The sequence below is a fragment of the Talpa europaea genome, assembly GCF_964194135.1.
Source record: "Talpa europaea genome assembly, chromosome: 7".
Classification (NCBI taxonomy): domain Eukaryota; kingdom Metazoa; phylum Chordata; class Mammalia; order Eulipotyphla; family Talpidae; genus Talpa; species Talpa europaea.
In genome coordinates, this window is record NC_140074.1 from 131,372,726 (window position 1) to 131,388,883 (window position 16,158).

At 61.1% G+C, this 16,158-nt stretch overlaps 1 protein-coding gene across 1 annotated transcript in view; it reads right to left on the minus strand.

Moving 5' to 3' along the window:
- SDK2 (sidekick cell adhesion molecule 2) overlaps positions 1 to 16,158 on the minus strand; it is a gene marked incomplete at both ends in the record, with an annotated part of 223,168 nt that overhangs the window by 22,735 nt on the left and 184,275 nt on the right. The window contains 12 exons of the mRNA XM_084238690.1: positions 3,644 to 3,759; positions 3,917 to 4,018; positions 5,155 to 5,211; positions 7,007 to 7,142; positions 8,485 to 8,555; positions 8,982 to 9,085; positions 9,944 to 10,145; positions 11,132 to 11,326; positions 12,207 to 12,305; positions 13,572 to 13,761; positions 14,385 to 14,500; positions 15,234 to 15,471. Coding sequence (XP_084094816.1) covers positions 3,644 to 3,759; positions 3,917 to 4,018; positions 5,155 to 5,211; positions 7,007 to 7,142; positions 8,485 to 8,555; positions 8,982 to 9,085; positions 9,944 to 10,145; positions 11,132 to 11,326; positions 12,207 to 12,305; positions 13,572 to 13,761; positions 14,385 to 14,500; positions 15,234 to 15,471 — 1,626 coding nt within the window. The remainder of the gene's footprint in view (positions 1 to 3,643; positions 3,760 to 3,916; positions 4,019 to 5,154; positions 5,212 to 7,006; positions 7,143 to 8,484; positions 8,556 to 8,981; positions 9,086 to 9,943; positions 10,146 to 11,131; positions 11,327 to 12,206; positions 12,306 to 13,571; positions 13,762 to 14,384; positions 14,501 to 15,233; positions 15,472 to 16,158) is intronic.

Here is a 16,158-nt window from a genome sequence, read left to right on the forward strand (position 1 = left end):
TCTCGGGGCTCCTGCAGGAATAGCTCTGGTGGGGAAGGTGGGGGCCCAAATCTATGAGGAATGGGATCAAGAGAGACCAGGAGGAGAGGGACAGGAGTCAGCGGGTGCAGAAGACTCCCTGGAGGGCTCCCGCTGTAAAGGGACCAGCCTAAAGAGGGGCTGACAGCTGGAAGACGCGTGAGGCCATCCCAAAGATGAGGCATCGCCCAGCCCGGGGAGGTTTCCCCTGGGGACAGGAGGAGAGGGTTCATGGCTAGAGCCCACTCTTGGGCAGGCGCATGGCACCCTCCGAGGGCGTTGCTCCCCAGACCTTGCTGGAGGGTGATTCGCTGACCTCTGTGTAAATGGCACCGAGGGCCGAGTCCTGACCCCCGCCCCAAGGGGTGCAAGGCCGGTGTGTGGCAGGGTGCCCCACCACGTGCCTTCCTGGTCACGTCTGCACATTGTTGGTGCTCCGCAAATATTTGCTGGGAGAACAAACGCCTTACACGGCCAGGAGCGGGCGGAGGGCAGTCGGATAATCCTCACCTCCTGTCTGCCTCCCTGGCTTCATCACACCCCACAGATAAGACTTCCGCCCTGGTGACATCAGGCCACACCCCAGGCCACACGGTCACTGGAGGCGTGGCTGTCGCTCACATGGGCGGGGCCCGTGCCACAGTGTCAGGCTCCTCCCCTGTCTGCACCCCCAAGCTTATGGCAACCTTCCTGGGAAGTGGACGCCATCAGAGACCTCTGCCATCCCTTTGGCCCTGGCCCCTGCTCTCACCAGGGCCACACCTGAGGCTGCCCCAGTGCCAGGGCTGAACATGCCGGCCCTCTCAGCTCCTCGGACAGCCCCCTTGTTCCCCCTCCCTCCCGAGGGCCCCTTCTCACGCCACCAGCACACACTCAACAGCACCCTCTTGCCTCTTTCTAGCTTCTACTGCATGTTGCTCCCTTTTATTTAGTTTTAAATTTATTTACTTATGAATACAAGAACTGGGGTGTAAGCCAGAGTTGCAGGGGGTGAGAGAGAGTGGGGGGCAGAACAGGCAGACTGACTGAAACCCACTGCTGAGGGGAGCAGCAGGTGAGACAGGAGAGGTCTGCTGTGCCATGTGGGTAGCTCCCTGGCTGGGCAGGGATTGAACTCGTGCTGCAGTGGCTGGCAATAGTTTGATAGTGCTGTCTTTAACCCCAGCGCCACCAGGGAGGCCATGTTGCTCTCTTTTAAGCAAAACTCCTCCTTGAAAGAGATGTCAGGACTCGCTGCCTCCTCTTCCCTCCAAGCCTTCTTCAAACAGGTGTCCTGGCCCTCAGCCATAGTCCCGGGCACCAGCGAGTGCCCCGCCAAGGCAGCATCGACTCAGCTATTCTTTCTGTAAAGGGCCAGGCGGTGAATATTTTCAGCTTTGCCGGCCACATGGGCCTGGGTGCAGCTACAATGGGCCCTGAACAACGCAGGTCTGACCCACAGGGTCCCACCTCCACACAGATGCCCCCCAGGAGATGTTACTGGTGCGGGAATGGCTGTAACTGTAATAAATCGCAATTTCTCTTTTATGTTATCTTTTCATTTTTGAGGGTTTATGGGAGTGTGTCTAATGTCGACAGTATTTTGTAACTGGAAGCCAACACTGATAGAAGCTAGACAATAAGTCCTGTAAAAGGATGATGTTGGGCCTCCCTGGTGGCACAAGGGGTTAAGCATCAGCACTATGAAGCTGTCCACAGCCTCTGCAGCATGAGTTCAATCCCCAGCCAGCCAGGGAGCTACCCACACGGCGCAGCAGACCTCTCCTGACTCGCCCACTGCTCCCCTCAGCAGTGTATTTCAGTAGATCCGCCTGTTCTGCTCCCCGCTGTGTCTCTGGTGAATCCTCTCACCCCTACCCCTGCACCTCTGGCCCTACCCCAGTTCTCGTATGCATAAATAAATCTGAAAAAACTATAAAAACAAAAACAAAAGGGTTGAGGTCAACTGGGAGGACGGAGAACCCAGCACGGGACTGTAAATGTGCTCCCCTCCTCCTTGTGAGTTTTCAAAGAGCATTTCCTTCCCTCTGGCCGACCGGATGTGCAAACACAGGCGGACACGGTGAACATACAGGAGTGTCACCTGACGTCCATATGTATTCGTGTACGTGTCAATCACTGTGTTCTTAGTCAGGCCGTGTTCTTAGAAAGCTACGTGTAGCTAAGCTATGAGGAGTCAAAAGTTACATGCAGAATTTTGCCTTTGAGGGAGGTCAAAACTGTCGTTCCAGGGTCAACCATATCCAGTTCTGCTGCCATCACTCCAAGCAGCACGAGTCATGTGTAAACAATGGCGGCTCCTCTTCCCCTGAAACCGAAGCTCAGGTTCCCTCTCTCTCAGCTGAGTGTTTCATGCCGGGCCCCAAACACCTCTGGGCACAAGTCACTGCCCCACAGACACATGTCCCTGAGACACAGGGGGTGGATGTCACCTCAGCCGCTCAGCTGGACGGTAACCTGTAACCTGGATAGTCGTGCCTGCCTGGAGGCAGCAGTCCTGGGCCCTGGTTAGTGTCCCCATTTGCTGCTCAGACAGGAGGGGCATTTCCGGAGCATGCAGACATCTGCTGTGTCGTCATGTGTCTGCATCCACACGTGTCCTGGGTTTGTCACCAGCCAGAGGCTCCCGCCCCTCGATGGCGTGGGGGCTCCATGCTGTGCAGGGAGGCCCGTGCAGGGTGCAGTGTGCAGGCCCCCAGCTGGCCAGGGGGCAGGGCTGTCACCCACTCTCAGAGCCACCTTGGGAGGCTGCCTTACCTCTCTCGTCCCCCCTCATCCCAGATGGAAAGAGTTCCCCACACTGCACTCTAAAGTCAGGGCCCCAGGACTAACAAGCCCTTGACCTTTGCTGAGACTCCGTTTCTGCCTGTGCAGTGAGGAGCTGAGCTAGGTTGCTTGTGAAGCCACCCATGCCTCTCCCACCTCACCTTCAGGAATTCCAGAAAACCCACCCAGAATCCCAGACACACAATGGGAATCCCAGACAACCCGGACTCACAGACAACTCGGACTCACAGACAATCACTTGGCACTGCTCACCGGCTTGGGAAGAAGCAAGACCCATTACTAGAGGCTGGCTCTCTGCTCCCCACTGCTTTTGTGACCTTGCCAGCTCACCTAAGCCTCATCTCACTCCGTCGCTATAGTGATTATGCACAGGTGCAAAGTACCTGATTCAAGGCATTTCAGGGTGAAGGAGCCCCAAAAGGCTCTATGAATATTAGAGACCAATTACATTTTGTCATCCAAAATCTAGAATGAATTTGAATAGAGATGTCCAAGTCCTGCTAACTGGCTATCTATTGACATCAATATGGTAATTAGCATTGCCAACATAACCACACTGAGGATCTTATGTTGGTGTTGGAGTGGGGGGCCTGGGGCAGGGTACGTGTGTCCCCTGGAGACATCTGAGCCAGCACAAGCAGGGACTGAGTTTTGGATCCGAGCTCAGCCTGCCCAGGTATGCTGGAGAGGAAACATGCTTTTGCTGGGCTGCATAGTATTCCTGAGGATGGGGTGCAAACAGCCAAGGGAGTGGGGTAGGCTTTGTGGTGATTCCCACTCTACCCAGTCCCCTGCCTCTTTTTTGGGTCTTCTTCCCCCCACCTCTGAGCACCCCTACCTTGTAGCCCTGGATGTCTCCATTCTGGCTTTCCAGCGGGGGTGGCTCCCACGTCACATCCAGCTGTGTGGCCGTGGCACCATGGACAGCCACGTTGCGGGGTGCTGCTGTGGGCACTGGAGGGTTTGAGGGGTGGCGAGTGTAAGAAGAAGTGGGCTCCAGGGAGGGGAATGGGCTGAGGCAAGTGGGGGACCCCTGGATCCTGAATATCCCCAGCAGGGCTTCTCAGAGAGGGAAGAGTGTGCTGGGGCTGGAAGAGCTGGCCAGGCTCACCTGCCTCCCCGACAAAGACCTCCTGGGGGGCGCTGGAGGGCCCTTCGCCCACGGCGTTGTACACGCTCATCCGGATCTCGTATCGCCGGTGCTTGTTCAGGTCTGTGGAGAAAAGGGGGTGCAGGGGAAGCACACAGAGGTCACTGCCCCTGCAGGGGACAGGGTGGCAGGGAGGGCAGAGGCTGTAGGGGTGGGGTGACGCAACCCTGTAATTCTAGTGACGGTTCTGGAAAGAATAGATAAGGGGGGGTGCTGGGGATGCCCCGCCTCCTCCCTGGGAACCTGGACACAGGATGCCTGGGGTTGGCTTCCTGGGGGCGGAGGGTCACCATGCTGGACATTCTGCAGCTGAAAGGGGCGCTGCTGACACTTATGCGGGAGTGACCGGCGTGAGCCCGGCTGTCCTGGGCACACTGGGTCATAGGTGACAGTCACCCCTTCCCCACCATGGGGGGATGCTAAAATGCCCAGCTCCATGTCCCCTCCCCATTCGTCAGCTCCTCAACATGGTGGGGGGAGTGTTCCTTCAGTGTTAATGGGAAAGGCCTGTCAAAGGTGAATTCTGGGCTAAGAAATCTCATTTCTGCCAAGTTTGGGGGCTTGGTGACAACGCCGGACAGGAGCTGGGCGGAGGGCAGATGCCCTCACATGGGCTTGGGCGCCCTGGGGGACACTGGGGGTGCTGACAGCCTCCCCACTCTCTCTCTGCAGTGCCTTCCGGTCGGCCCTTCCTCTGGGGTGTGACCGGCCGAGCCGCCTGGCCCCCCTGTCCTGCGGTCTGTCTGCGCGCCGGCGCGGAAGGAAGACCCACTTGGTCTCAGACGGGAGCTGTTTCTCCCAGGCCTTGGCGCCGGCTCAGGGCTTGGGCCTGAGAAGGGAGCCGGATGTAGAAAAGGAGCCAGGGCTTGGGGCAGAGGGAAGGGCCTTCCAGGGAGCGCCGGGCCTTGGAGACGGATGAGGCCGCAGCTGCCTGGACACCCGCCCATCAGCCAGAGGGGCCGAAGCTCCTCCTGAGGCTCCTCCTTTCCCCGGGGGCCCCCTGGGGTCCTTCTGAACCTGGGCGTGGGGTTGGGGACACTTCCCTGAGACACCCTTACTTTTCCACGTGTTTTGGGAAGGTCCATTCAAGTAGCCTGAGGTGGGCACCCCACAGCCAGCAGCCAGGCATCCTCACAGGCCCCTCTCCCCATCCCTGGGGTGGGCGTGCACCCCATTTGGGGGCCACTGTGCAGACTTACTGTCCAGCTCGTACTGCGTGAGGCTGGGCCGGCTCAGGTTCCGCATGGAGTACATGGCTACCGGGTGGGGGCGGCGGGGGTCAGAGGGAGACAGCAGACAGAGGAGGTTAGTACACACCCCCCGCTCCACCGAGCAACCCCGACGAGGGGGCCAGCTGGGAGAGAGGGGGGACCGGCCACAAACACACAAAGGGAAGGAGTGTCCAGGGTTCGGATGCAGTTAGGGGCCGGGGCAGGAGTGGGGCGCCAGGAGGCATCCCAGGAAGGCGTTGTCCCCTGGCCCTGAGTTGTGGGGTATCACCAGCCCCCTGGAGCCCAGAATCCCTGGGGACAGCTCTGGGGGGGACCCTCGGGTCCCAATTTGCTCCTTTGTTAAAGGAGGAGCCCCTGAGAACCAGCATGAAAAAGCGGGGTCGTTAACTTCCTTGTAGGAACCAGAAGCCATTTTACTACCAGGAAATATGAGTGTATTAGACACAGGCAATAAAAAATCACAACCACAAGCACATGTCTGCCTCAGAATTAAATAAATAAGCGCAAGCTGTTGGGTCAGCTACTTCGAGTCTCTCTATTAATAGGCCCTGGCCGCCCGCTCCATCATCTCGTCTGCCTGCACCCCTGAAGGCAAGGCTTGAGGTTTAAGAGAATTATGGGAGGAAAAATGAAAGCAGAGGGGACCTCCAGGGGCTGCTGCTCTCCCGTGCGACTGTTTTAGGTCCCACCATCCTCCAGGGCACTGAGTCCCCTGCACCCCTCCTTTCGTGCCCGGCCCCCTCCCCCTGGTTTCCCACACATTCCAGCCCAGCCTGCTCCGGCCTCCCACCCCAGGTTACAGAGTCTCTGAACTGGCCTCTCTCTGCTGCCTGCCACAGGCTCCCCAGCCCCTTCTCAGAGTGACCCCGAAGTGCAGCCTTGTTCATGGTCATGCCCTTGCTGGCGGCTCCCTGGGGTCTGCACCCAGCCCTCGCCCTGTTCTTCCCGTCCTGGAGGCAGGCTGGCTCCAAGGCCTGGTGTCCGAGGAAGCAGGGGCCAGGCTGCTGCCCCGGGGTGGTGGTCAGGCTTGTTCTTGGCCCTTCTCACCACAGGCTTTTTGCCTGTGCTGGTCCCCCCGGGATATGGATGGGGTCACATGGACTCATTCTTCATGTTCAGTGCCACAACCATCCCCAGGGAGCTGTTTCTGGCCCTGGTTTTAGGGTCTCTTGGAACACGTCCTCTGCAGCTGGGAAGCCAGTTGGCTTGACATCTACTCAGGCTCCTTCCTGAGGACCTGGCTCCTCCTAGAGTGGAGCACCTCCTAGAGCTGGGAGCACCTCCTAGAGCTGGGAGCATCTCCTACAGCTGGGAGCAGCTCCAAGGGCTGGAGCGCCTCCTAGAGCTGGGAGCACCTCCTAGAGCTGGGAGCATCTCCTACAGCTGGGAGCAGCTCCAAGGGCTGGAGCACCTCCAAGAGCTGGGAGCACCTCCAAGAGCTGGGAGCACCTCCTAGAGCTCGGAGCACCTCCAAGAGCTGGGAGCATCTCCTAGAACTGGGAGCACCTCCAAGAGCTGGAGCTCTTCCTAGAGCTGGAAGCACCTTCTAGAGCTGGAGCTCCTCCTAGAGCTGGGAGCACCCTTTGGATAGGGCCCTGTCTGTCCTGTTTGCGGTGTACCCTCATGTCCAGGCATGGAGAAGCTGCTCAGAGATCTTCGCTCAGAGGCTGAATGGATAGGGGTGAGGGGTCACAGGAGGCACAGGGTTCAGGGGTGAGGGGGACACGGAAGACACAGGGTTTAGGGGGACAGAGATTCAGGACCCTGAAAGCCTCAGGCCCCTGGGTGAGTGAGCCGTGCCCCTGCGGGTGTCACTCACGGGTGAGCTCCGCCCACTTGGCTGCAGGGTTATGGATGCCACGCAGGGTGAAGCCCCTCAGGCCCTCGTAGAGCAGCTCCCGGTACCGGATCCGGAAGCCCAGGAGGATGCCGTTGATCTTGTCCTCCGGCGGTGGCTGCAGGGAAGGGAGTGGGCAGTGGGGAGGGGCGGGGACCACCTTCCATCTGAGGGGCCCACCCCTCCTGCCTCCAGCGGCCCCGTGCAGGTGCTTCACCCAGGAAAGGAAATCAAAATGACGAGGGGCGATTCTAGCTGGCAAAGCATCCCCAGCGGGGCTGTTTCGCCCTGCAGGATCCCCAGGGAGGCGGGAAAGGGCAGGAATCACATCAGCCCCTTTGAACAGCAGGAAAATATGGCTCAGAGATGTTGAGGGGCCTCCCCAAGGTCACGCAGGCCCTGGAGCCCCGCACAGGACTCTGGACGCGCGGCTCTGCCAACAGAGCCGTCCCTCGCCTGGGCGCAGCCCCTGGGCCCGCTGACCCCCTGGCCCGGCCCTCCCCAGCGGACATTCCCTGGGGTTCCCTGCCAGCCGGGCCTCTCCCAGCTCCCAGCCGGCTGAGGAGAGCGGCTTCTCCTTGGCTTTCTGCTCCCGTCTCAGAGGAGCCGGGGAACAGGCTTCTGGAGAAGGTGGGGCATTTCCTGGCGCCTCTTCTACACAGCCCGCCCGGAGGGCTCAGCCTTGATTGGCTCCTTCATTGGCTCCGGGGCTGCTGCTGGCCAGGAGGGCCTGAACTGCCTCAGCCCGCCCTAGCTCCAGCTGCACGAGGTCATGGCCGCCTAAGGGAGCACCCCACCTTGAAGGAGGGGCTGGGGGAGGGGATCCTCTTTCTTTCCCCTTTGGGGACTGCAGGTGGCAAAGTTGGTGACAGAAGTTCTCGCCTCGGGGCCTCTGTGGGTGACCTGCTAAGCCCACAGCTGGCAGGGGAGGGTGCAGAGGGGGGTCCCTCAGACACTCCTGGGTGGCCTGGTCTCTGAGATGCACCCCATGGTCTCCTTGGGCCATGGCAGAACCGTCGAGGCTGCCAAAAACAGGCAGCTGGAGAGGGGTGGGGGACGAGGGGGCCCGGCTCGGGGTGACAGGGCCGCCATCCTGCTGGGGGCAGGTGTCGGGGTGCAGGCTGGCTCATGCACCTGTGTGTGCTCTATCAGGAACCCCTTCATTGATGGGGGTTCGTGGAGACTCTGTAGGCCCTGAGAATCCCCAGAACTTTCGGCAGACCCAAGGGCCCGACTCCTGGCCCAGGTGAGTATCTGTGTGACCTGGGGCCACCTGGGTCCTGCCTGAGGCTGGGTGCCATCTGCAGAGGAAGAGAAGCAGCACCTGCCCCGTGGGTCGCCTGGAGAGTGGGAGGATGGGGTGTGCGTGTGTGCGTGTGTGCACGTGTGTGTGTGATCTTCCGGCCCTGGTGGGGCTGCTGACTGCCTGGTCCCAGCCCCTCCCCGATGCCTGGACGTACCTGCCATCGGATCAGCACGGAGGTGGTGGTGTGGGGTGTCACGGAGACAATGGTGGGTGCTTCATCGGGGGCTGGGGGGAGAGGTGGACAGGTGAGCTCTGAGGGCCCTGGGGACCATGTGGACACCAGGTGGCTCCAGCCCAGTCACCCTCTACTCCCACACCCCGATTTCTGCAGGACAAGGGTCCAGTGTTGAGTGAGGAGGGCCTGGGGGCCCGACTCCAGCCCAATCCCAAGGGCCCAGCGCCGCCCCTTCTGCCCCACAGATCTCTTAGCCGCTGAGGCTCCCCACACCCACTCCCACCCAGGTTTGGGGGCTGATGCTTGCGGACTTCAGAGAGTAAAATGCTGGGCTGGGCCTGTGAGCCTGAGCCCCAGGCCCAAACCGCTGCCCAGGAGCCCAGGGTCCTCCCATCTTTGCAGCCACCCCCCCAAGACAAGCCCTGGTGCCTGGGAAGTTCCCGGGGGTGAGAGAGACCCAAGGAGGTGGCACCAACCCGCCTGCAGGGTGGTCAGCGGCTCTGACTCCTCGCTGAACTCGCTGTCCCCAATGTCATTGGTCGCCTTCACGCGGAACTTGTAGGAGGTGAAGGGCTTGAGCCTACAGGGACGAAGGGGTTCAATAAAAAGAGGTGTCTCTTGGCGGCTCTGTCCTGCCATTGGGGGCTCCTGATCCATGGAGGCTCCGAAAGGTCTGACACCACAGTGACAAAGAGGGACCAGACTCAGGGCTCCTGAGCGCCCAGCGAGGCCCCTGGGCCATGTCAGCTTGCGCGTGGCTCACCTTTAGCTCTGATTATAACCGCTGGTCCCCAAGAGTCAAAGTCCCCATATCTCTAGCAGAGCACTAGCCCCTGGCTCAGAGCAATACAGCTCCCTCTCCCTCCTGCCCCCTGCAAATCCCCCCAGAGCAGCACCCTCCCCCTACTGAGTTCACACGTGAGCAAGGATGGAGGTTCTCGAGAGTGAACTGGCTCCATCCCTGCAAGCTCATTTCCCCTGCAGGCCAATCTCCCTTTTTTGATTGATGGGGGGTGGAGGGCGTTGAGGGAAGCATCACTCAAAGCTCCTGGGCACGTTCAGTGGGAATTTAAAGCACACGGCCCGCCAGGAATGAGACTGAAGCCAGCACTTTGGAGGGACCATCCACCCCCTATTAAAGATGGCGCCTGGCTGGGAGGAGCTGCTGGTGAAGGGTGGCGGGCTCGCGGGGGCTTCCGGCTCCGGAGAGAGATAATTAAGGAGCAGCCCTAACAGAGCTCCAGAGGACGGGGGGAGATTGGGACCCAGCTGGAGGGGTAAGTGTGGACAGGAGTGATGGGAGCTGAGGAAGAGATTTGGGGGTGATCAGGTTTGGGGGCCCTCCCATGGGGCCACGAGCTAAGGAGCCCTCCGGGGACCACCCACGCAGGGGCCCTCCCCTCCCCAGGGACCCTCCCTGGGAGTCCCCAGGGCTCACCTGTCCACGACGAAGGCAGAGGCGTTGTGGCTGACAGAGGCCGAGTGCAGCGCCCAGCGGCCGCCGGGCAGCTCGCGGGTCTGGACGGTGTAGTAGCGCACGGGGGACAGCCCGTCGCTGCCCGGCTCCCAGGCCAGCAGCACGCTGCGTGCCTTCACGTCCTCCTGCTGCGCCACGGGCTTGCTGGGGGGCTGCGGGCGGTCTGGGGGCGGGGGTGGCACGGGGCTGGCAAGCTGTGGTGCAGGCAGGGCCCCTCCTCAAGCAAGGATGACTCTGGGTTCTGGCATGTGCCCCCCTTCACCCCCTGCTACTGCCTCATCCCATTTCCATGCTCATGGGGCCCAGTGCAGTTCCCCTGGTGCCTGGGAACTGACCAGTGCTGGGGGCACCCTGACTTGCGCTGACAGCGAGGTGGGAGCACCCCAGTCCCTCCAGTCCCTCTGCTCTGCCTGCCCCAGGGCTGAATGGGACCGAGGCTGTCCTGAGGGGGGTATGGGGGGCTGGGCCTCCACTTCCCTCTGTGGGACCCCTCCTAGACTTGGCTTCCTTCCACCACCCCACGCCCCACTGCAGGGTTTCTCAGCCTCTGAACACTCTGGCCTTTGGGGTGGAGGATTTTTTGTTAGGGGGCCAGTCCTGGGTATTGTAAGGTGCTCAGCAGGATCCCCTGCCTGTCCCCACTGGATGCCACGTGCACCTCTCTCTAGGCTGTGACCCCCGAAATGTCCAGCCATTGCCCAGTATCCCCTGGGGATCAAGGCAGCCCCTACTTGAGACCCTCAGTCCTTCTGGCTGTTCCTGGGCACAGTGTCTAATAAATCACATTCACAGGAATCTGGGTTTCAGGTCTGCTTCTGGGGAACCCCAAGGTTGGGCAGAGCACCCGCTCAGGGCAGCCAGGGGTCCAGACTTCAGCCCTATCCTTCACCCAACCAGACACGGTTGAAGGTCGGGGGAGCGGGGACGAAAGCTGGTCTCGCCAACCTTCCCTGAATGCCCACCTCCCCCCATCCCTGGAAATCTGCCAAAGTCTCCCCAACCTTGACTTCTGACGCTGGAGCCCAGTCTCAGATCAGGCCGATGTGACTCAGCCAGCGGAGCCCCATCCAGCGGCAGGATCTGAGCGCTCTGCTTGGCTGGGGTGACCCCTTGGAGGCCCCCAGCCCTCCCAGCCCCAGCGGCAGTCACCTCTCTTCTCGGTGGTCACCACCAAGGCCTCAGCCGCCTCCCCCCAGCCCTTGCGGGTCTGGGCCGTGATGCGGAACAGGTACACAGACTCGGGCTTGAGGCCGGTGGCCGTGAACTGGCGGGCGCTGGGCGCGAGCACCTCCACCGTGGCGGTGTTGGCCGTGGTGGCGTTGAGCCGGTGCGTGATCTGGTACGCTGTGGGGAGGAGCACACGCGCTGCTGGGAGCACCCCAGGGCAACAGCAAGAGCCAGTCCTTCCTGGGCCACCCTGACGTCTGCCTTGGGGCCACCCTGGCTGTGGCTGAAGTCCTCTTGGTCACTCTCACATCCTCTGCTGCCACTTTGGGACTGTGTCTTCCAGGAGTGACCCCCAAACAGCCCAGGTAAAGAAAGTGGGGCTTGGAAGGCTGGACTACCTGCTTGGAAGTGCCTGAGCTGGGATTCGAGCCCAGGTGTTTCTACTCCGAAGTGTTTGTCCGCCTCCTCACTACACCATAGCCTTTGCCAGGGGCAGGTGTGCAGATGTCAAGACCGTGTGCCCTGGGCCAGACCCAGGTGGTCCAGTACCCCATTTTACAGGTGAGGAGGCTGCGGGCCATGGAGGACCCACTAGCTCGTTTTCATAGCTGCTGACTTCAGCCTGTGAGTGGGTGTGTGCATGTGCGTGTGTGCACGCGTGGGGTGTGTGTGTTTGTGTGTTGGACTATGAAAAGACCCCCCTGATCTGAGCATCCCTCCCTCCTGGTGCCTTCAGTTCTATTTCCCGCGGTGAGAGGCTGTGCTGAGCTGGCCAGGGCGCCCTCACCTGGCCACACTTAGGAACAGCAGCCGTGGTTTACCAGATGGCCAGTTGTTCAGGGCCCAGGAACACTCAGGAGGCAAAAGCTAATGAAAGGTCCTCAGGGACCTGACCCCTGACCTTGCCCTTCAGCCAGTCATCACATAGACAGATTTCTAGCCAGAGCAAAAAGACTCAGAACTGTTCTTGAGGATTATAAAGACACACCCCGCCGAGTCTCCCTCTTTACCTCCTCCCTCTTCCACGGCCAGGGCCTGGGAAAAGGCAACCACTTACCAAGAATGATGCCATTGGGGGCAGCCGGGGGCTGCCAGATCAGCCGCACCGACGTGGTCCTCACCTCTGGGAACAGGATGCCCATGGGCGGTCCCGGGACTGGAAGGGACAGAGGAGAGGCAGGTGACGATGCAGCCGCCAAGCTCAGCCCCAGCCCAGGCCAGTGCCAGCAGAGCCACGGGGCAGGTGAGCTTTCGTGGCTGCTACTGCCTGGCACCGGGTCCTAACACCGGCAAGAGGATGCCATCGGTGGGGTTTTGAACTCCCCACCCCCCAAGCACAATTAGGTGCTCTGGCGGGAACTGGAAGGACCAGACTCCAGCGTCCTTTAGCTCAGCGACTGTGAACAGGTGCCTGCAGATGTACATGGCAGGCTCAGATGGGGCCGAGGGCTGCACTTTAGATTCCTTCCACCCTGGGGTGCGGTAGGCAAGGGGCAGCCGCAGAGGAAGTGCCCATTCTGAGCCCCTATTACTCCTCTCTCTCTACAATTGGCCCTGGAATCCCAGGGCCCTGGCCTTCCCTCCCAGACAGCCCCAAGCACGCTGGCAGAGCCTGCACTCCGTGGACCGAGGGCTGGTCAAGGCCTGGCTGCTCTGGGCACGGGATGGACACTGAATGGCATAGGTTGGAGGAGGGGTGGCAGAGAACACGTGGGGGTGATGGTTGGAGGGGGGCAATTCTTCCTGTGCTGCCTAAGTCCCACACAGACCGCCACGTAGGCTGGGGTTTCTAAACTTGAACTTGGCCTTCCAAGTCATTACAAGGGTCTATTTGTCAAGGCAGGAGGCTAGAACGTATTTAATTGAACAGATCATTAGCTTGACTGATCGCTTTAGAACACACAGACATATGGAGTGTGGGGGTGGCTTCCTTTAGCACTCTGGTCCCCATCTTGTGGTGGTGGGGGGAGTGTGTATGTGGAGGGGAGGGGGCAGAGGGCCCCTGAGTCAGCTCCCCTTGCAGGGGGTCCTCCAAGGAATCAGGCTTTCGCCACAGGACCAGGAGGCAGGAGGCCAGGAGAAATCAAGCCTTTCCCTTGCACAGGATGCACCTCTGCTCAAAGTGGAGGTGCCAGGCGAAAAAGAAATCAGGACGGGTACAGAATCTCTCTTGTCACACTTGTCCCAGAGACACCTCATGCAGGACGCCAAATCAGGTGTCCCATGGGCCACGTGTGCCCATTTCTGCTTTCTGGACCCACAGCCTGCAGTGAGCATCCCTAGCAGTGGCGTTGGTGGCCCTCAGGGACCCGCCGCCCCCAGGAGAAGCGGAGGCCTTGGGTCCCTCTGGGAGACTGTGGCCCTGGGAAGGGGGCAAGAAGGGCCCACCCAGCCCCCCCAGGCCTGCAGGGTTGCAGCTCACCATCATCCAGCGTCCGCTCCAGGATGGGAGGGCGGCTGGGGCTGCCGTCCCCGATGCGCGTGAAGGCCAGCACCTGGACCTCGTAGAGCACGTATTTGCCCAGCCCCGTGAGCTGGGCACTGCGCGACGAGTTCCCCTCCACCAGCCAGAAGCGGGGCTGCGCGTCCGAGTCCTTCTCCTTGTAGATCACCTGCGGGCCCAGCGCGGGGCTGAGGGCTTGGGGCTGGGCTAGGGGTGGGCCCTACCAGCACCTCCTCTAAGTCTCCCCCGAGCGAGGTGGGGGGGGGATGGGGCGGACAGACTTGGGGTCCTTGGAGGGGCTTTTTCTCAAAGAAGCCTGGGCTGAGGGTGAAGCCAGTGCCCCGGAAGGGCCAGGACACAAAGACACAATCAGCCTCAGAGCCGGCAGCTTCCTGAGCGACCCGAGTGGGAGAACAGGCACATGCACGGCCATGGCGAGCTCGAGGTCGCACGGCAGGTCGGGCAGAGCCAGAAGGCCAGGCCACTCCTCCTGACTCCCAGGGCAGGGCTGGGACACCAGCTGAGTGCAGGTTGGGGAGGAATTCTGGAAGATAATGGAAACTGAGGCTGGGCGCCCCGCACTAAGAGGAGGCTTGGTGCACCCTGCGTGAGGGAGGACTCCTTGGTTGCCATGGCGGCAGGGAGCTGGGATGCTGGCAGCTCCCGTGTCCTCTCCAGAAGGCAGAGACCCGCGCCCCTGGCGTATCGAGGTCAGGACAGCGTGGCTGGAGAGGCCGTGGCAGGGTGGCTGGTATCCGGCTCCCTCTCCTCCCCGCTGGAGGCCGGACTCACCTTGTAGCCCAGCACCAGCCCGTTGCGGTCGGCCTCGGGGACGTCGCTCCAGCGCACCAGCATGCTGCTGGAGGTGGTGGCCAGCGCCGACACGTTGGTGGGGCCGGAGGATGGGACTGGGCGAGGAAGGGAGCAGAGATGTAACTCAGGACCCAGCGTCCACCCACTGCGGAAGGGGGTGGGTAGGGCCTGGGACTGGTGGGGAGCCAGCTCCCGTGGGGCTCCGTGGCCACAAACGTGGCACAGCTCCCAAGCAGCGATTACCCTGCGGTGGGTCCGCTGGGCTCTGGGGTGCCATGGATGCTGCTTCTGGTTCAGACTAGCCTCCCTCTTCATCTATGCTCAGGCTGACACTGGACAAGCCTGCATGTCCTGCTGGGGCAGCAGGGAGGGTGGGGAGCAGCTCGACATTTGAAGGGTGCCAGGAAAGAGCCACAGAGCTCATGTGGACCACTGAGGGTGCCTGTAGGCTGGGGCTCATATTCTGGGGGGTGGCCCCTTGCCAGGCCCCTATTTGCTATTGGTCGTGATTCTAGAATGTTCTGACAGCTAACCCAACCTCCCTATCTCTGGCTGTCTCAGCCACCACTGGGAGTCAGGATGACAGTGGAGGGCATTGGGCTGGGAAGTGTGCAGAGGGGAGATGGCCTGGCTGCCCTGCAGAGGCGGGCACCCTCTGACTTGGGGAGCTGTGGGGACAGCTGCAGTACAGAATGAGGTGCTGGGAGATGTGCCAAGAGGGCACAGAAAATGAGCCAGGCTATTTCTGAACGACAGCTCCAGCCTGCGTCCTTGGCCGGAGGGGGCTGGATCCCAGCCGCGGGGGCAGCGAAGTCACCTGGGTTATACCTGACTCCCGGGTCCTGCCCATGACTGTCTGGCTCCAGGGCCCGCTCCCGATGGCATTGAAGGCCTGCAGCTGGACACGGTACTCCGTCCACTCCTCCAGGTCCTCGATGGTGTACTCCCGCTCCACGCGGTCCTGGACCACGTGGCTCAGCGTCTTGCCGTGGCCGTCTGCCCTGCTGTATTTGATCTTGTAGCCCACGGACTCGGGGTTCCCGTTGTATTCCATCTCTGGGAGAGGCTGCAGGAAGGCAGGGCCGGCAAAGCTGCTGTGAGCCCAGGGCTGCCCTGCCGATGGTGGAAATGCCTGGCTAGTGCCCCCTCTTCCAGGGAGACTTCAGGGATTTCCAACCTGTGTGTGCCCATGGGAGCCTCTCTCCTCCCAGGGCCTGGGAAGTTGCTCGGTGCCGACCCTGCTCCCCAGCAGCCCACAGCTCTTAGCTAGAGGTTCTCAAAGAACCTCTACTAGTTGCACAAGACACAACTTGCACAAACACGCTCTGGGCGGCCCAGACCACAACCTGGGCACCTCCCGGGCTGGCCCAGTTTCTGTAACTCCTCGCTCCACCTCCCCTTCCCTCCTGCCGTGCACTCCCTCCAGGCTGGCTCCCCTCTGTATCTTACTCTTTAGGGAGACTTTATAAATAGCAGTTGCTGCGTGTGCCAGTCTTGGGGTCCCCACAGCCCCGCTTAATGGAGCATGGCTATTACCTCCCCTCGGTAAGGGGGCGTGCGCTGAGCCCGTCTCCAGCTCTCAGCCATCAATCCGGCTTAATGGTCTCAGGGCCTGCTTCACTCAGTGTCTCTAGGAGCAGAGCTGGCAGGAGGCAGCGAGCCGAGGGGTGAGGTAGAGGCCGAGGGGAGGGACAAGAAAAAGTGGGTCAGAGGGAGTGGCCTGTGGGCCATCAGCTCTTTGGAGCCCCTGGGG